At 42.1% G+C, this 20,213-nt stretch overlaps 1 protein-coding gene across 1 annotated transcript in view; it reads left to right on the top strand.

The window, feature by feature from the left end:
• The window catches only part of LOC129620685 (antigen WC1.1-like), a 113,543-nt gene that overhangs the window by 49,159 nt on the left and 44,171 nt on the right, over nucleotides 1–20,213 (top strand). Inside the window, exons 13-21 of the mRNA XM_055536720.1 lie at nucleotides 597–911; nucleotides 7,299–7,340; nucleotides 7,428–7,742; nucleotides 7,995–8,027; nucleotides 8,575–8,712; nucleotides 9,097–9,190; nucleotides 9,504–9,550; nucleotides 10,057–10,194; nucleotides 13,215–13,356. Of these exons, the coding sequence (XP_055392695.1) occupies nucleotides 597–911; nucleotides 7,299–7,340; nucleotides 7,428–7,742; nucleotides 7,995–8,027; nucleotides 8,575–8,712; nucleotides 9,097–9,190; nucleotides 9,504–9,550; nucleotides 10,057–10,194; nucleotides 13,215–13,356 (1,264 nt within the window). The remainder of the gene's footprint in view (nucleotides 1–596; nucleotides 912–7,298; nucleotides 7,341–7,427; nucleotides 7,743–7,994; nucleotides 8,028–8,574; nucleotides 8,713–9,096; nucleotides 9,191–9,503; nucleotides 9,551–10,056; nucleotides 10,195–13,214; nucleotides 13,357–20,213) is intronic.

Below are 20,213 nucleotides of genomic sequence, written 5' to 3'. Positions count from 1 at the left end.
AGACACAACTGAGCGACTTCACTTTCATGCACTGGAGAAGTAAATGGCAACCCACTCCAGTATTCTTGCCTGAAGAATCCCAAGGATGGAGGAGCCTGGTGGGCTGCCATCTATGGGGTTGCACAGAGTCGGACACGACTGAAGCGACTTAGCAGCAGTAGGTGGTTAATCCATCATATTTCAGGGTAATCTCAAGGTCCTTACCTTAATCACATCTGTAAAGTCCCCTTTGCCAGATAAGGAAACAGTCACAGGTCCATTATTTTATCTGCCTCCACACTGTCCACATCACATCCCTTTCATACACTCTTTTAGATGTTTTGTCAGGAAGCAGGAGTCAGCTCCCTCTCTCTGCAGGTGTCCAGGTTGGTCTTCCTCTCAGTTCATATCCACTACATCATAGCGGTAGAAATATTTAGAAAGACAGACACAAATGGACAAAGTCAGATAAAAAGGAGGCAGGTTTCACTCTGGTCATGTAATGGATTTGCTTCCTCAGCTGACAGAGATCAGTGTTCACATTTTTCCGGAGAGAGGAAAACCTAGAGCACTGAGTGGGGTGTCACTGTGTCCTGTCTCCTCTCTTTTGATCTTAGAGTTCCTGGCGCTCAGGATGGTCAGCGAGGACCAGCAGTGTGCTGGGTGGCTGGAAGTTTTCTACAATGGGACCTGGGGCAGTGTCTGCCGCAGCCCCATGGAAGACATCACTGTGTCCATCATCTGCAGTCAGCTTGGCTGTGGGGACAGTGGAAGTCTCAACACTTCTGTTGGTCTCAGGGAAGGTTCTAGACCCCGGTGGGTAGATTTAATTCAGTGTCGGAAAACTGATACCTCTCTCTGGCAGTGTCCTTCTGGCCCATGGAAATACAGTTCATGCTCTCCAAAGGAGGAAGCCTACATCTCGTGTGAAGGTGACTTATGTCTGTTTCTGTGTCTTTCCCAACTCTGTAGGATGTTGTTAGTGAGATTTGATATATTAAAATCTAAGTGATGGGTTTAAGTTGAGTTTATAAAATGAAGTTTGGATGGAGCTTATTTAATCTACATGTTCCAAACTTGCTTTATGAAAATTTTTTAATTGATATAATTGATACAACATTATATTTTTTGCCGTGTTCAACAAAATGCTTATATGTTTGTGTGTATTGATAAATGATCACTACAGTAAGTCTAGTTATATCTATATATATGGATCCATATATATAGATCCATATATATAGTTAAAAAGTTTCCTTCATGATGAGAATGTTTAAGATGTATTTTCTTGCCATCTTTCAAATAGACAATGCAGTATTCACTATAGTCACCATGCTGTATGTTATATCTCTTCACCTATTAATTTTATAATTCAAATTTATACCTTTTGATTACCTTTGCCCACACCAAATCCCCCACCTCTGGCAGCCACCAACTACTCAGCATCTCTGAACTTGCTTTTTGTTTTAATATTACACATATAAATGAGATTATATGGTATTTTTCTTTCTCTGTCTGATTTGTTTTACTTAGCATAATGCCCTTGAGGTCCATCCATGTTGTTGAAACTGGCAAGATGTTCTTCTTTTTTTATGGGTGGATATAAGTCTATATTACATTTTCTTTATCCATTCATCAGTGAAGACTTACATTGTTTGACTCATATATATTGCTATAAAATACTAAAAGGTAATACTGTTGAAGTGCTGCAGTCAATATGTCAGCAAATTTGGAAGATTCATCAGTGGCCACAGGACTGGAGAAGGTCAGTTTTCATTTCAATCTCAAAGAAGGCCAATGCCAATGAATGGTCAAACTACCTCACAACTGTGCTCATTTCACATGCTAGCAAGGTTATGCTCAAAGTCTTTCAAGCTAGGCTTCAGCAGTAAGTGAACTGAGAACTTCCGAGATGTACAAGCTAGGTTTAGAAAAGGCAGATAAACCAGAGATCAAATTGCCAACATTTGTTGGATCATAGAGTAAGCCAGAGAATTCCAGAAAAACATCTGCTTCATTGACTACATAAAGCCTTTGACCATGTGGATCACAATGAACTGTGGAAAATTCTTAAAGAGATGAGAATACCAGGGCACCTTACCTGCCTCCTGAGAAACCTGTATGCAGATCAAAAAGCAGCAGTTGGAACTGGACATGAAACAACCGACTGGTTCCAAATTGGGAAAAGAGTTCATCAAGGCTGTATATTGTCACCCTGTTTATTTAACTTATATGCAGAGAACATCATAGGAAATGCCAGGCTGGATGAATCACAAGCTGGAATCAAGATTGCTGTGAGAAATATCAACAACCTCAGATACACAGATGATACCACTCTAATGGCAGAAAGCCAAGAGGAACTAAAGAGCCTCTCATTGAGGGTGAAAGAGGAGAGTGAAAAGCTGGCTTACAGCTCAACATTCTAAAACCTAAGATCATCAGCTCTTCATGGCAAATAAAAGGGGAGAAAGTGGAAACAGTGACAGATTTTCTTTTCTTGGACTCCCAAATCACTGCTGATGGTGACTGCAGCCATGAGATTAAAAGAGGCTTGTTCCTCTGTGACAAAGCTAGACAGAGTATTAAAAAGCAGAGACATCACTTTGCTGACAAAGGTCCATATGGTCAAAGCTATATTTTTCCCAGTAGTCAAATCTGGACGTGAGAGCCGGGTTATAGAAGAAGCTAAAAAGAGTTGATTCTTTTGAATTGTGGTGCTTGGATGCCACAATTGAATTGAGAGTCCTTTGGGCAGCAAGGAGATCAAACCAATCAACCCTAAAGGAAGTCAACCCTGAATATTCATTGGAAGGACTGATGCTGAAGCTGAAGCTCCAATACTTTGGCCACGTGATGAGAAGAGCTGACTCATTGGAAAAGACCCGGATGGTGGGAAAGATTGAAGGCAAAAGAAGAAGGGGGCCACAGAGGATGAGATAGTTAGATAGCATCACCAGTTCAGTGGACATGAATTTGAGCAAACTTTGGGAGTTAGTGAAGGACAGAGGAGCCTGGCATGCTGCAGTCCATGGGGTTGCAAAGAGTCAGACACAACCTAGCAACTGAACATATGTTGCTGCAGTGAACATTGGGTTTTCAAGTTAATGTTTTTGTTTTCTTCAGATGAATATCCCAAAGTGAAATTCCTAAATCATATGGCAGTTCTATTTTTAATTTTTGATGCACCTCAATACTGTTTCCATAGGGGCTGCATCAACTTACATTCCCTCTAACTGTGCAAAAGCTTTCCTGTCTCTTCACATTCTCCTCAACTCCTGTTCTTTCTTCTTTTTGATAAAAGCCTTTCTAGAGGATATGAGGTCATATCTCATTGTGGTTTTGATTTGTATTTTCTGATGATTAATAGTGTTGAGCATGTTTTCATGTACCTATTGGCAAGTTGTATGTATTCTTTAAAAAAATGTCTATTCAGTTTCTCTGCCCATTTTTAAAAAATCAGACTGTTTTTTGCTACTGAGTTGTATGAGTTCCTTGTGTATTTTGGATAATAATCCTTACCAGAAATATAATGTGCAAATATTTTCTCTAATTCCATAGGTGCTTTTTCACTTTGTTGATGGCTTCCTTAATTGGGCAGAAGCTTTTTAGCCTTATGTCATCACAACTGCTTGTTTTTACTCTTGTTCCCTTTGCTTTTGGTGTCAAATCCAAAAAATCATCACAAAGACTGGTGTCAAGGATTTTATTTTCTGTTTTTTCTTCTAGAAATTTTATGGCTTCAGGACTTGTGAGCAAGTCTTTAACCTATTTTGAGTTAATTTTTGTGAATGGTGTAAGATAGTGGTCCAGTTTCATTTTTTGCATGTGGTTGTGCAGTGTTCCCCATGCCCTTTACTGAAAAAACTGTCCTTTTCCCAGTGTATATTCTTGGCTTCTTTGTCAAAAATTAATTGACCATAGAAATGTGGGTTTATTTATGGACTTTCTATTCTATTCCATTGATCTCTGTGTTCATTTTTATACCATCAACATACTGTTTTGATTAATATAGCTTTGTAATATAGTTTGAAATCAAGAAGCACGACACCTCCAGCTTTGTTATTCTTCTCAAGATTGCTTTGGTATTGAGCGTCTTTTGTGGTTCCATGCAAATTTTAGGATTGTTTCTTCTGTATCTGTGAAAACTTCGATTGAATTTTGATAAGGATTGCAGTGAATCTGTAGATTGCTTTGGGTAGTATGGGCATATTAATAATATTAGATCTTCCAATCCATGAGCACAGAATATTTTTCCATTTATTTGAGTCATCTTCAGTATCTTTCATCAATGTGTTTTTAGTTTTCAGTGTACATGTCTTTCACCTCCTTGGTTAAATTTATTCCTAGACATTTTATTCATTTTCATGCAAATGTAAATAGAATTGTTTTCTCAGTTTCTTTTATAGCAGTTTGTTGTTAGTGTAAAGAAATGCATATGATTTTTGTATACAGATTTTTCTTCTGCAACTTTACTGAGTGTATTAGTTCTCATATTTTTGCTGAAGTCTTTAGTGTTTTCTACATATAATATCATGTAAGGGGATTTCTTTCCTCATGACTCTGATGGTAAAAAATCTGTCTGCAATGCAAGAGACCCGGGTTCAGTCCCTGGGTCAGGAAGATCCCCTGGAGGAAGGAATGGCAACCCACTCCAGTATTCTTGCCTGGAGAATCCCAATGGACAGAGGAGCCTGTCAGGCTGCAGTCCTTGGGGTTGTGATGAGTCAGACACGACTGAGTGACTAACACTTTCACTTTTCAATCAGCAAATAGTGTCAGTTTTGCCTCTTCCTTTCAGATTTGGATGTCTTGAGTTTCTTTTTATTGCCTGATGGATCTGGATAGGACTACCAAAACTAAGTTGAATAAAAGTGGTGAGAGTAGACATTTTTGTCTTGTGTCTAATTTCAGAGGAAAAGCTTTTGTTTTTTTACAGTCAAGTATGATGTTAGCTGTGTACTTTTCATATGGCCTTAATTATGTTGAGATGCAATCCTTCTATACCTACTTTGTAAAAGAGTTTTTCCTGTAAGTGGATGTTGAATTTGTCAAACACTTTTTCTGCATCCTTTGAGGATATGATTTTTACCTTCATTTTGTTTATTTGGTGTATCACATTGATTAATTTGTGAATGTTGAACTATCCTTGTATCCTTGGAACAAATATCACTTGATTATGGTGTATGATTCTTTTAGTGTATCGTCAAATTCAGTTTTCTAATATTTTGTTGATGATTTTTGCGCCTGTACTTATCAGAGTATTAGCCCGTAATTTTCTTTTCTCATGGTATCCTTATCTGGCTTTGGTATCAGACTGATGTTGGCTTCATAAAATGAATTTGGAAGTGTTCTTTTCTTCTGTGTTTGGAAGAGTTTGAGAAAGCTCCACCACTAAATACTGTTACACTGGGAACTGAGATTTCAGCAATAAATTTTGAACGAAATAAATGTTGGCGAGGGCGACAAATAGTCACACCATAGCACCTTATTCCTTCAACATTTCTCTCTGTTTCTCTTTCTCCTTCCCTCCCCCTCCACATACACAAACACACACACCCCATTCAGGTGCATCTTGAATGGTATGCTGGATGTTGCCTGAAACCCATAGCTAAGAGAATGTGGGATCAGATACTTCAAAAGCAGAGGCTCACTCCCTTCCTTGCCTCTCTTTGATCATCTCTTTGTCTTTTTCATTTGAAGGCCAAAGAGGCATTAAACTGTGAGACCTTTTATTGATGATATTTTCCCTACAATTAAACCCTGTGAATTAAGAGGTGGTAAAGTCTTTGACCATGAAAATGAGCAACCTGCTCACAGAGGTCCTGCCATTGTTTTCTCAGAGATTCTCTGCATAGAGTGGGTAGGAGTTTTGATAGGATGATCTGGAAAGAATATAAAAATATTGATACTTTATGACAGGTACTATTTTCCTTCTGTTTTTTTGAATTTATATTTATTTCTCTCAGCTTCAATTCTTTTGTATATATTTTCAGTCTTTTGTTTATTATTTCTGCATCTTCTCAATACAAATTTTTCTTAGTAGGCTTTTTTTTTTTCCCGTCCCCCATCACTTTTCCCCTGTAGTTTTTTTTTTTCAAGTTGATAATAGATTTTTATTTTTTCTTTTTTAAATATAAATTTATTTATTTTAATTGGAGGTTAATTACTTTACAATATTGTATTGGTTTTGCCATACATCAACATGAATCTGCCACAGGTATATCAGTAGGCTTTTTTTAACCATTGCAAAAATTTCTGGCTTACTCAGTGTGTACGTATATGTGTCCATATATCTTCTCAGAATTCTACCAGGTCTTTCTTGTATACGTCCTTTTTAAGAGATTCCTAACCCACACTATGGGCTTTTCTGGTGGCACAGACAGCAAAGAAATTGCCTGCAGTGCAGGAGACCTGGGTTTGATCCCTGGGTAGGGAGGATCCAGGTAGTGGTAGTGGAGAAGTGAATAGCAATCCACTCCAGTATGTTTGTCTGGAAAATCCTATGGACAGAGGAGCCTGGTGGGTCCATAGGGTCACAAAGAGTTGGACATGACTGAGCGACTAACACACACACACACATAACCAACACTACATTGTGGAGCAATTATCTTCCAATTAAAAATAAATTTAGAAAAGAGAGTTTCCTTTTACAATAGTAGACTTCACTTGCCCACTTGTCACACTGAATAATAGGTAAGAGTAGTTTATAATCTATCTAATACTTTTCCATTAAAATTGTGTACATGAGATTTTGAATATAAATTGACTCTGTGCTTCTGGACTGATTATTTTTAATATCAACTATTATCATAGACTGTTACCATTAATTTATATTTGGTTTACTATTTCACTGATTAGTATGAATTAAAAAAAAAGAAATTTTATTTCACTGAATTTTATTTGTCTATTCATTCATTTAATACATATTTATCAAGCTCCTATCTAGGTATTTTGAAATGGTTTTCCATAGATATTTGTTGAATGAGTGCATACAATGTGCAGGCACTGTCCTAATAGCAGAAACATGGCACATATAAGATATACAAGGTCCTTCTTCTAATGGAACTTTCATTCAGAGGAGTGTGTGTACATTCGTAGATGTCTGTGTTTATATTTGCTGTGGGGTGTGAAGACTGATAAACAAGTAAATATTTAAAGTAATTTCAGCTGGTGATCAGATGCAGTGAATGTTTCATCCCAGGAGATAATGAGCCTGTGTTTTCACATGTCATTTGCACTGAGCCATGGACCTTAGATAATCTTATGTGGGGTCAGGAACACCCTCAGCTGTTCCTGATCCACTGTTTCCCCGTTGTGTGCAGGAAGAAGACCCAAGAGCTGTCCAACTGCTGCCCCCTGCACAGGTACATCAGCACGCCCCCTCCCCTGTGGCTCCCAGGGGCTCCTTCCTCCCATCAGGGCAGTCACAGGAGGGGCTGCTGCCTTTTCAGACAGAGAGAAGCTGAGACTCAGGGGAGGAGACACCGAGTGCTCAGGGCGGGTGGAGGTGTGGCACAGCGGAACCTGGGGCACCGTGTGCGATGACTCCTGGAGCCTGGCAGAGGCCGAGGTGGTGTGTCAGCAGCTGGGCTGTGGCCAGGCCCTGGAAGCCGTGCGGTCTGCAGCATTTGGCCCTGGAAATGGGAGCATCTGGCTGGACGAGGTGCAGTGCGGGGGCTGGGAGTCCTCTCTGTGGGACTGTGCTGCGGAGCCCTGGGGGCAGAGCGACTGCAAGCACGAGGAGGATGCTGGTGTGAGGTGCTCTGGTGAGTGAGGGGCTCGGGGTCCACCCTGGGTGAGCTGGGGCAGCGCAGGGGCAGTTGGCTGGACCAGGCGTGGTGGGGACTTTATGTTCAGACATCCCGGGTGCTGGGGCTCTGATCTAGGATGAGGGTGCTGGGAGGCCTGGACATTGATGCTGTGGAGACTGAGAGGGGTGATTTCAGGCTCAGGAGGGAAAAGGTTTGCCCTGTGTTCTGGCCAATTCTTCTTCCCCACACTACTGTTTTTCTCTTTAGGTGTAAGGACAACAGTGCCCACAACTACAGCAGGTACTGAGATCCATCCACGGGCAGGAGAGGATACTCAGATACTGGGGACCTATTCTGTGGGCCCTCTGACAACTCAGAAGAGGAAAGAGTCTGAGGAGCTGTGGCTGTTGGGGAGGACCCAGTGCATTACACTGGGAAATCCCCTGCCTTGATGTCCAGGGTCAAATGTTCTCATGCCCGGGGTCCAAGGAAGTTTGGTTTCCTTGTTGCAGAATCTAAGGATCTCCCACCTGCCCTTGAGTGTTGCTCCTCATCAGAGAGGTGCAAGTCCCTGCACTGTTTGATGCTCTGTCTCCTGAAGCCCATGGAGAAGGGATGACCTGGGTCCTCAGAGGCTGTCTTGGCAGGGCAGCTCCCTGACAATCCCCACCTCTGCCTCGGGGCCACACTGGCCAGCGTGGATTTGTCTTGTCTCAGGACGAGACCCAGGGGAGCCCTGACACTGTCTGAGACTGAGACACCATTGTCTGGAGCTCCTGAAAATGCTGACACAGGAGATTTCTCTGTGCCCAAGACTATCTCCAGCCCTTTTTCCTGTTCTCCTTAGGGACCAGAACAACCTCAAATTCTCTTCCTGGCATCTTCTCCCTGCCTGGGGTCCTCTGCCTCATTCTGGGGGCCCTTCTCTTCCTGGTCCTCGTCATCCTGGTGACTCAGCTACTCAGATGGAGAGCAGAGCGCAGAGGTGGGCTGTAGGGGAAACTGGGGACCAGGGAGTGTGTGGAGGCAGGAGATGGGGCAGGTGTGAGGAGGGGAACCTGGGCCAGGTACTGTTCTGAGTTGCAGACTCCATGTGCTCTATGCTGAGCTCTAAGGGCTGAGTAGACAGAGGTTCTTAGGACTGGGGTGTGAACTCTCATAAGTCATGGCCTCTCCTGTGAGACCAGACAGAGTTGGCGCTGAGCTGTAATCAGGGTCAGACGAGGGGAGAAGGTGCTGACATGGTGCATGGGGTAGGAGATGATGCTGAGGTCCTGGCAGCCCCCATGTGAGCACCAAGGAGATGAAGGTGGGCTGGCTGGATTGGGGTATCTGGGAAGCTTCTCTGACCTGCTGGGGGATCTCTCAGCCTTATCCAGCTATGAAGATGCTCTTGCTGAAGCTGTGTATGAGGAGCTCGATTACCTTCTGACCCAGAAGGAAGGTCTGGGCCGCCCAGGTGAGTGTCTCTGTCTGCCCTCCTGGGATCTCTGGTTGTCACCACCCACTGGCTGTGCACATCTTCTCAGCATCTGCAGACCCCATGTGTGCCCCAGGCTCACAGAGACGGCTCCTCCAAAGAGGCAGAATGGCCTCTCAGAGCCCCGTGACCTCCCAGCCTCTGTCTACACTGCAGAAGCCAGGCCTGTCCCTTCTCAGCCTTAACTCAGGTCCCGTGGGTGTGGGGAGGAAAAATTCTGTGTGTTCTGTGATGTTTGTCTCCATATGAGGCTTCCCGTCAGAGTTCTCACTGACTAAACTGCCGTATTACACCAGGGATGGTGAGGACAACAGTGACTACAGATCCGCTCCAGGAAATAGAGGTGGACCTGCCTCGGCTGGGCTCTGGGGAGGAGAATTTCCCTTATAGAGAGATTTAAGGGGAATGGTTTTCCTTTTATGGTCCAGAGGCATCCCTTGTGTCCAGATGGGGTTCGTCCTTCTCCTTCTCTGGCTGTTCTGTGATGTCTCATGTTGGGGCTGGTCTCTCTGTGTCCAGAATCACCACAGGCACACAATGTTTTTAAAAAATAACATCTGTAAAGCACAATTTGTCAAAGTACTTTAGCAATGCTCAATGGTGGAAGAGTTGCTTGAGATATGTACTTTCCACCAGAAAATATTGAGATATGTAAAATCATGTTTTGGCTTATGGACACATCAATATGAAACATGGTCTTAGAGAAAAAAGTCTTTTGAAACAAGGAGTGACTGGTGCCTCTATTCAGAAACTCAGAAACTCTGGGTCAGAAGGTATCTTAGGTATTCCCCAGTCCAACCCAGTTACTGTGGTTTCATCCACTCCCTTGTCTGCTCTTGGAACCCCCAGATCAGAGGACTGATGTCCCTGATGAAAATTACGATGATGCTGAAGAAGTACCAGTGCCTGGAACTCCTTCTGCCTCTCAGGGGAACGAGGAGGAGGTGCCCCCAGAGAAGGAGAATGGGGTGAGGTCCTCTCAGACAGGTGAGTGGGGTCAGTTGATCTCCTGCAATCTTTCTATCTGAAAAGAGTGAATTTGTGCTCCTCAATGCCCAGCCTCCCTAGAGAGTCAAAATATAGGTAATCTCATATATTTGGTAGCATCATCTTGACCATATGCCATATTTAATGCTGTCAGACTCCTTGCAAGGAGTGAGGAATCACTCTGCATTTGGCATTTATGCCTCCATAATGTGACATAAACTTATCACTTTATATGTGATATACTTGCATAATGGTTTATAGATTACAGAATTTCCTGGTGGTCCAGAGGTTAGGATTCTGCACTTTCACTGCTAGGGCTTAGGTTCAACCCTGGTCAAGGAACTAAGATCCCGCAAGCATTGTGTCATGGCTGAAACAGAAATTTATCGATTAATTGAGCATATTTAAAACAAAGCTAAACGCTGAAGAATTGATGCTTTTGAACTGTAGTGTTGGAGAAGACTCTTCAGAGACCCTTGGATGGCAAGGAGATCAACCCAGTCAATTTAAACCAATACAGTTATGTAAAGTTTAAAAATAAAATAAAATTAAAAAAAAATATATTCACAACCTAAAAAAAAAAAAAATAATAAAGGAAATCAATCTTGAATATTCATTGGTAGGACTGAGCTGAACTAGAGCTCCAATACCTTGGCCACCTGATACGAAGAACTGACTCCTTAGAAAAGACCCTGATGCTGGGAAAGATTGAAGGCAGGAGGAGAAGGAGATGACAGAGGATGAGATGGTTGGATGGCATCACCAACTCGATGGATATGAGTTTGAGCAAGCTCTGGGAGTTGGTGATAGACAGGGAAGCCGGGTGTGCTGCATTCCATGGGGCCACAGAGAGTCAGGCATGACTGAGTGACTGAACTGAACTAAACCAAATTCAAAAATGAAACAAGTGTTTTAATAATATCTTTGCACGGTCACATACACGGAGGCAAACCATTCAATATCACAGTAATCCAGGTCTATGCTGAATCAGTAATGCTGAAGAAGCTGAAGTTGCCGTTCTATGAAGACCTACATGACCTTTTAGAACTATCACCTACAGAAGATGTCCTTTTCGTTATAAGGGACTGGAATGCAAAGTAGGAAGTCAAGAGATACCTGGAGTAACAGCCAAATATGGCCATGGAGTACAAAATGAGGCAAGGCAAAGGCTAATAGAGTTTTGCCAAGAGAACACACAAACACCCTCTTCCAACAACACAAGAGAGGACTCTACATGTGGACATCATCCGATGGTCAGTACCGAAATCCGATTAATTATATTCTTTGCAGCCAAAGATGGAGACGCTCTATACTGTCAGCAAAAACAAGACCAGGAGCTGACTGTGGCTCAGATCAACAACTCCTTATTGCCAAATTCAGACTTAAATTGAAGAAAGTAGAGAAACCCACTAGACCATTCAGGTATGACCTAAATCAAATTCCTTATGATTATACAGTAGAAGTGACAAATAGATTCAGGGGATTATGTCTGATAGGCAGGGTGCCTGATGAATTATGGACGGAGGTTCGTGACATTGTATAGGAGGCAGTGATCAAAAATATCCCCAAGAAAAAGAAATGCAAAAAGACAAAATGGTTGTCTGAGGAGGCCTTACAAATAGCTGAGAAAAGACGAGAAGTGAAACCAAAGGAGAAAAGGAAAGTTATATCCATTTGAATGCAGAGTTCCAAAGAATAGCAAGGAGAGATAAGAAAGCCTTCCTCACTGATCAATGCAAAGAAACATAGGAAAACAATGGAATGGGAAAGACTAGAGATCTGGTCAAGAAAATACAGATACAAAGGAAATATTTCATGCAAAGATGGGTACAATAAAGGACAGAAATGTTATGGACCTAACAGAAGCAGAAGATATTAAGAAGAGGTGGCAAGAACACACAGAAGAGCTATACAAAAAAATCTTCATGACCCAGATAATCATGTTGGTGTGATCACTCACCTAGAGCCAGATATCCTGGAATGTGAAGTCAAGTGGGCCTTAGGAAACATCTCTATGAACAAAGATAGTGGAGGTGATAGAATACCAGTTGAGTTCTTTCAAATCCTAAAAGATGATGCTGTGAAAGTGTTGCACTCAATATGCCAGCAAATTTTGAAAACTTAGCAGTGGCCAAAGAACTGGAAAAGTCAGTTTTCATTCCAATCCCAAAGAAAGGCAATGCCAAAGAATGTTCAAACTACTGCACAATTGCACTCATCTCACACTCTAGCAAAGTAATGCTCAAAATTCTCCAAGCCAGGCTTAAACAGGGCACGAACCATGATATTCTAGATGTTCAAGCTGCACTTAGAAAAGGCAAAGGAACCAGAGATCAAATTGCCAAAATTCGCTGGATCATGGAAAAAGCAAGAGAGTTCCAGAGAAACATCTATTTCTGCTTTATTAATTATGCCAAAGCCTTTGACTGTGTGTATCACAATAAACTGATATTTCAGTAGCTGCGAGAAGACACTCATTCTCTAGAAAAAGAGTATTTCTCCATCTGAGGGTCTGTGTAGTTTCTGGGGAGGAGATATCTGTGGGTGCCCCTGTGATACTATTTGTGGACATTTGGGAACAGGAGTCAAGTCAACTAAGAGCAGACTTGGGTTGTGAGTGAGGAATTCTGAATTTTCCTGTTTCCAGTCTCCCTCTTATTGTGAATTTGCATCTATCACCTGTGAAAGGAGAACATTTAAATTCCTTTTTATGATTCTTACCGTTACTGGGCATCTCCTTGGTATTGTGTTGCCTGGAAGCAGGTCTCCCAGAGCTCCTGAGCACAGGTCTCCTGTGATGCAGGATTTCCCCAACACTGAGGCCCAGGAGACCACATGAACTGAAGGGACAGCTGGGATCCATCCTCACTGGAACTCATGTAAAATAGCCTGAGCCTCCCTCCCCACACCCGGGTCCCAGGGATGCTTTGTCATAAGCACTTGCTTGACTCCCTTCCACCAGAGGGTTCTGTCCCATCCTCGTGTCTCAGTTCTAATCAAACTTCTCTTTTCTACTTCAGGCTCTTGTCTGAACTTCTCCAGAGTGGCAGCTGATCCTGGGGAAGGAGAAGAGAGCCTCTGGCTACTCCAGGGGAAGAGAGAGGATGCTGGGTACGATGATGTTGAACTCAGTGCCCTGGGAACATCCCCAGTGACTTTCTCGTGATGCTGTATTAACTAGGAGGTGAAGCCTCAGATATTCTAATTGCCTGTATTTCAATAGAGTAGTGCTGACCTGTAATTGTGGCATATGAAAATTGCTCAAAATGAAATATTCTGAATAAATTAACTTTTTGCTGTGCTGTTAATTTAGGAAGCTCCATGTCAAACGCTGTTAGAGGATTGGTCCTCAAATGCCATCTTTCTCAAAGGAAATGCAAGATTAGTTGGCTGACCTGCTTTCTCACTTGTCTTAGAGGCTAATGAGGGCATTCTCACAAGTGCTCCAGGTCACTCTTATTTTGAAAAGGATGTAAACTTGGTCTACATTCTCACACTCTTTCCTAACAAGATGAACTCATGGAAAAACAAAACAAAACAAAACAGTTCTAAACACCTCTGAGATGTCACATCACCAGTTTGTAACTTATTCTTGGACACCAGCCTGGTATGAGTTTCAAAGTGGAAGGTTGGCTGGTGGAAGAGAATGGCTACAGCTTTCCTGTATTCACAGAGCAATTAATAATCTAACTGTAGTATGAAATGAGTTGCCAGTCCAGGTTCGATGCACGATACTGGATGCTTGGGGTTGGTGCACTGGGACGACCCAGAGGGATGGAATGGGGAGGGAGGAGGGAGGAGGGTTCAGGATGGGGAACACATGTATACCTGTGGCGGATTCATTTTGATATTTGGCAAATCTAATACAGTTATGTAAAGTTTAAAAATAAAATAAAATTAAAAAAAATAATCTAACTGTACATAACTACCTCTTCCTTTTTCATCTCTTTTTTATTTCTTTAGTGGGTACGGACACCTCTTTGCTCATCCCCCATGTCTATTTGATTATCCAAATTTTATAAATTCATTCTTTCTTCTCTATATCTTCCTACTATTTCTTTAGGATGGTGCTATTTCTTGTCTCTCCAAGGATCTCTCCTTCTAAGTGAATTATATCAGTTCATATATATCTTCAAGTTGATGGAAGGCAAATTGGTGCTCACCCACACCCTATATTCAGATGGGACAAGAAGGCAAGAAAGTGGAGACTTAGGCAGAGGGGATCCAAAAGAATGAATGTAGATAGAAAGATCAGGAACATTTGGCTATTTATGTTTCAGAGATATGGATGGAGGCATCTGACATGACTGATCTCTTAGAGGAAGAATTTCAGACCAAGGGGCTTCTTTGAAAACATTTATTTTTCAGATGTTTCAAGATTGTTTCAAGATTACTTAAACAGTGTCAGACTTTTTTTTTTTTTTGGCTCCAAAATCACTGCAGATGGTGACTGCAGCCATGAAATTAAAAGATGCTTACTCCTTGGAAGGAAAGTTATGACCAACCTAGATAGCATATTCAAAAGCAGAGATATTACTTTGCCAACAAGGGTCCATCTAGTCAAGGCTATGGTTTTTACAGTGGTCGTGTATGGATGTAAGAGTTAGACTGTGAAGAAAGCAGAGTGCTGAAGGATTGATGCTTTTGAACTGTGGTGTTGGACAAGACTCTTGAGAGTCCCTTGGACTTCAGGGAGATCCAACCAGTCCATCCTAAAGGAGATCAGTCCTGGGTGTTCATTGGAGGGACTGATGCTGAAGCTGAAACTCCAATATTTTGGCCACCTCATGCAAAGAGTTTACTCACTGGAAAAGACCCTGATGCTGGGTGGGATTGGGGACAGGAGGAGAAGGAAACGACAGAGGATGAGATGGCTGGATGACATCACTGACTCGATGGACATGAGTTTGGCTGAACTCCAGGAGTTGGTGACGGACATGGAGGCTTGGCGTGCTGTGATTCATGGGGTCGCAAAGAGTGGGACAGGACTCAGTGACTGAATTGAACTGAAAAAGTAATTGTGATTGTGCTGTGACTCCTCAGTGCAGAGAGGGCTGTCATGAAGAAGCGACAAAGTAAAGATTACATTTACACAGCAATACCCCCACAAACCCCCTGCCCACCACTCCTATCCCCACCCCTGGCCAATTCCATTGTGGACATGTGGAGAAGCTGCTGAACTAATTTAAAACCTGAGAGTGCTGGCCTGGTTGTGAGCTGGACCCACCCAGTTACTTGGTTGATGACTCTGGATGGTTTCTAGGGCTCCAACCTACACTCACGCTTGCAGTCTTCATAGTTCTAGGCTGTGCTTGGGGATGGGAAGATGCCTAGGGCTTCTTCCAGGTCAGCTCACATGGCTATTCACTTGGGAAGTGATGAAATAGATGACATATGATGAAATAAGGCACACACACGAAGAAGCTCAGTGAACTCCAATAAAACATGATAAACAATGAATTTCAGGAAGACAATATATGAAGAAAATAAGATTTAAAAAAATTTCTCATCATCATTATTATTGTTTTCAATTTTTGGTTGCATGAGTCTTTGTTGCTGCACATGGGCTTTGTCTAAATGCAGCAAGCAGGCACTACTCTTCTCTGTGGACAGCAGGTTTCTCCATGTGTGGCCTTCTCTTATTGTGAACAGGTTCTAGGTACCCAGGCTTCAGGGGTTGCAGCATCGCCTCCTATTTGTGATTTGTGGGTCCTAGAACTCAGGCTCAGTAATTGTTGAGCTAGAGCTCAGTAATTGTTGAGCTAGGGTGTTACTTCACAGAATAAATTCAGAGCTTTTTTAAAAACGGAGATAGAAAGCATAAAAAAGGAAATAAACAGGGAGTTTGCTGATGGTTTAGTGGTTAGGATTCGATGCATTTGCTGCTGTTGTTTGCATTTAATCCCAGTAGGGGAACTGAGATCCCTTAAGCTTTGCAGTGAGGCAAAGAGAATAACAGGAGAAACAAAACAGAAAAATGAACCAAACAGAGATTCCGTTGCTTAAGATTCAGTTCAATTCAGTGGTTCAGTCGTGTCCGACTCTTTGCGACCCCATGGACTGCAGCACACCAGGCTTCCCTGTCCATCACCGACTCTTAGAGCTTGCCCAAACTCATGTCCATTGAGTCGGTGATGCCATCATCCAACCATTTCATCCCCTGTCATTCCCTTCTCCTCCTGCCCTCAATCTTTCTCAGCATTAGGGTCTTTCCTAAAGAGTTAGTTCTTCGCATCAGGTTGTCAAAATATTGGTTTCAACTTCAGCATAAGTCCTTCCAATGAATATTCAGGACTGAATTCCTTTAGGATGGACTGGTTAGATCAGTTGCTTAAGACTACAATGAATGGAATGCAACAAAATGAAAAATGCTACCTAGAGCATCAACAACAACAGAAGACTCTGTAACTTAGAAGGCAGGACCATTGAGATTACCCAACCAGGGGACAAAGAAAAAGAGGAATGAAAAAGAGTGAAAGAACCTTTGTGAGCTCTGGGGTAACATTCACAGAAACAACCTGCACATTATTGGAGTCCCGGAAGGACAAGAGAGGGAGAAAGGGACACAGATTGTACTTAAAGAAATAATACCAGATAAGTCCCAAATCTGATGAGATTTAGACATCCAAGTTCATGTAGCTAATAGATTACTCTTCAGAGTTGATTCAAATGATCATCCCCATGACACATTGCTTGTAATCAAGAAAAAGAATTATACAAGTAGCAAGAGAAAAGTGCTGCTGCTGCTGCTAAGTCGCTTCAGTCGTGTCCGACTCTGTGCGACCCCATAGACAGCAGCCCACCAGGCTCCCCCATCCCTGGGATTCTCCAGGCAAGAACACTGGAGTGGGTTGCCATTTCCTTCTCCAAGAGAAAAGTAAATGCTCATGAAAAATAAATTTCCTTAAAAATATCAGTGGACTTTTTAGTAGAAACCTGACTGTCCAGGACAGAAAGGATGATATATTCAAACTTATGGGAAAAAAAAGCCTACCACCCAAGAATACTTTTCTCAGGAAGGTTGTTTTTCATAAATGAAGATGATATAAAGACTTTCCCAAATGAACAATAGTTGAGGGGATTCACCACACCAGGCTTGTCTTACAAGATTGCTGAGGGGAGTTCCTCAAACTAAATGAAGGATGCTAATTTTTATATGAAAGAAGTGGAAATATGCAACAGACTTGTAAATGTAAATACTGAATCCAATTCAGCATCCTCTGACACTGTCATATAGTAGTGTGCTAGTCAGGTAGCTTTAGTCTAAAGAAAGTATTAAAATAGCTATAGAGAAAATATTTTGTTGGTAGATATACAATATAGAGAGAGGTAAATTGTGACATCTAAAACAAAATGTGTAGAAGGGGATAAAAAGGTAGAGCTTTTGCATGTCATTGGAATTAATTTGTTATCAGTATAGTATTTACTGTTGTCTCTCTAAGATGTTTTATGTGAGCCATGTGGCAACAGAAATGTAAAAACCTACAGTAGATTCACAAAAAGTAACAAGAAGGGACTCAAAGAGCAACATTCTCCAAAATTATCAGTTCACATTTCTAAATGTTGTGCAGAACAATTGAGTTGTCCTGGTCTCCACATCATCTTTCAAGATCAGCTGAAGGGGACACTCCTTCAAAAAGTGAAAGACTAATTAAGCTGTGTGTTATTTTAAGCCAAGGAAATCTTTGGGCACCTCATCTGCTTCCCATATCGATGGTGCAGCTGTACTTTTTTAATCGCAAATTTTCTTCCTGTGATATTGCTGTGTGGTTTTAATGAAATAACTGCCAATGATAAATCATATGAATATCCTGTCTCCTCAGTTGGGTTTGATTAAGACTTATTAAGAAGCCACATGTAGGTACTTTGTAGTTTGTCTTGTGTATCCTTAGAGATAGAGATTTGCAGTGTTCGTTGTGACATATTGTTGGTGATAGCTGCTTGTTTTTGAAAATGAAAATTTGCCTTGGTAATTGTCAGAAACATTTGCCTTTAAAACAAAAATATTAGCTAAATGATGTTCTCAGAAAGATTTCTTTATATTCAAGACAATTTATCTTCAATATTTAGTACAGTGCCATTCAGCCATTCAATAAATATTAGCTGAACATCTGTGAAGTTACAGAGAGGGGAAATATAGAGCTTATACACAGGCATAGGCCTCACTCCAATCATGGGGCCTGGCAAGGCCTCAGACAATGCCTACAGACTGCAGGAACCTTGGTTAGCATGCCCAGATTGGGAAGCATTCGATGACAAGGAAAAGAGGTCTGTTCACAGAGTCTTTGATGTTAAAGGAGGAACACATTGCTGTATTTTCCAGTGTTCTGAGGCTGGTCTGTGGGCAGGACTCAGCTGCACCAAAGCTCCATGTGCAATAGAGCCTCAGTTCATAGACTTTGAATCTGAGCAATCACTCAGGCTTTGAACTCTGAGTGCCACCCCAGAGGCACTATCCTTAGGCTTAAGTAGTTTAAGAATCACCACCCACAAGAACTCAATAGCTCTGCAGTTGGTAATTACATCAGCTCTGAGCAGAGGTGGGTTCATCATGAAGTTAATGAAGCGTGTTCTTCAGAGCCTCTTCTTGCACCAGCCCCTTCCAAGTCCTGAGGGGGGCCCTAGGGCTGTGGTTGAAGCAGAGAGGACTCTACAATCCTTGCTTCCTCACCGTGTCTTCAGCCTGCCTTTTGCCCGTGGAAAACTTTAGTCAAAGAATATGTTTAATTGGAGAAGCAAGAAACGTGGAAACAAAGGAAAACAGTCAGAGGAGACTAAATAATAATAATGTAGTCATTAAGCACAGTCAAGGACCTTTAGTTCTTTCTCAAGGGTTATAGATGATATTCTGAGCCGTGTCCTGTGAGCTGTCTTATAGACACAAAACACCAGGTGGAGCAGTGAACTACATGATGACCACACTGTACCCAGGACTTGAGCGTCCACAATTCTGAGAACTGACCACAAAGACATGGGAACAAGTACACCCAGGCACTAAAGATTAACTGTACCTAAAACAACCAGTGGATGCTTTGGATGGCATCACCAACTTGATGGACATGAGTATGAGCAAGCTCTGGGAGTTGGTGATGGACAGGAAAGCGTGGTGTGGGGCACCCCATGGGGTCGCAAAGAGTTGGACTCGACTGAGTGATGAAATGAACTGAGGACAACCAAGATGATGCTATTCAGACCACTGATGACCAATTTGAAGATGACTGTTAGAGATGACTGTGCTGTTTCTGCATATAACCTCCCCCAACCCCAGCTCTGCTGTAGAAGCTCTCACCCTCTTCTTGTCATGGGATGGGCGGAGTCGGCCTTTATACAGATGTCCACCACCCTCCCCGCCAGTTGCTGGCATCTGAAATAAAACAAACTTTTCTTTCCACCAACCTGGCCTGTATACTGGATTTTGAGTGGTTAGCAGCCGGACTCCTCACACATACCTTTCGGTTACATGGTCACAAGGAGATAGGTTTTGAATGTGCCATTTGCTTCAGTTGAGGGAAATAAAAATTCGGCAAAATTATTACTTACCCAAAGGTGAAGAATTTAATTAACTACATGGAGAACTAAATCCAGGAATCAGATTTGTTCCGGAAATCAAGAAGAAACAGAAGAGGTTTGGAACATACATGCTGCTTTTTCATTAGTACAGGATTGGTGGAATGTAAAAATAAGATCAAAGATGATGAACTGACTAACTCAGAGCAAAGGAGAGCTGTTTAAGGATGAAGGTCAAGATGCTCAGAGACAAAAAATGGGGAAAAGGAAGCACAACTGTCAGCGCGGACTAATGTAAAGGGAGGAGGAGCTGCACCAGGTGTGGATGCTCTTATGCAGAAGTTTAGGTCTAGTTGTTGGTCAATCAGTGATGGTGACTAGGAATCAACCAAGCCCCAAAGAGGAATCAAGTTGAGACCTGAGGGAGCAGCTTGGGATGAAGACACAGAAGGAAGAGGAGATCCAGAAAAGTACCTGCTTCATGTGACAGATTTTGTCTTCCTTTCACGTCT

Source organism: Bubalus kerabau, chromosome 1 (genome assembly GCF_029407905.1).
Source record: "Bubalus kerabau isolate K-KA32 ecotype Philippines breed swamp buffalo chromosome 1, PCC_UOA_SB_1v2, whole genome shotgun sequence".
In the NCBI taxonomy this organism is placed as follows: Eukaryota; Metazoa; Chordata; class Mammalia; order Artiodactyla; family Bovidae; genus Bubalus; species Bubalus kerabau.
This window is presented reverse-complemented; position numbering and strand designations above follow the sequence as displayed.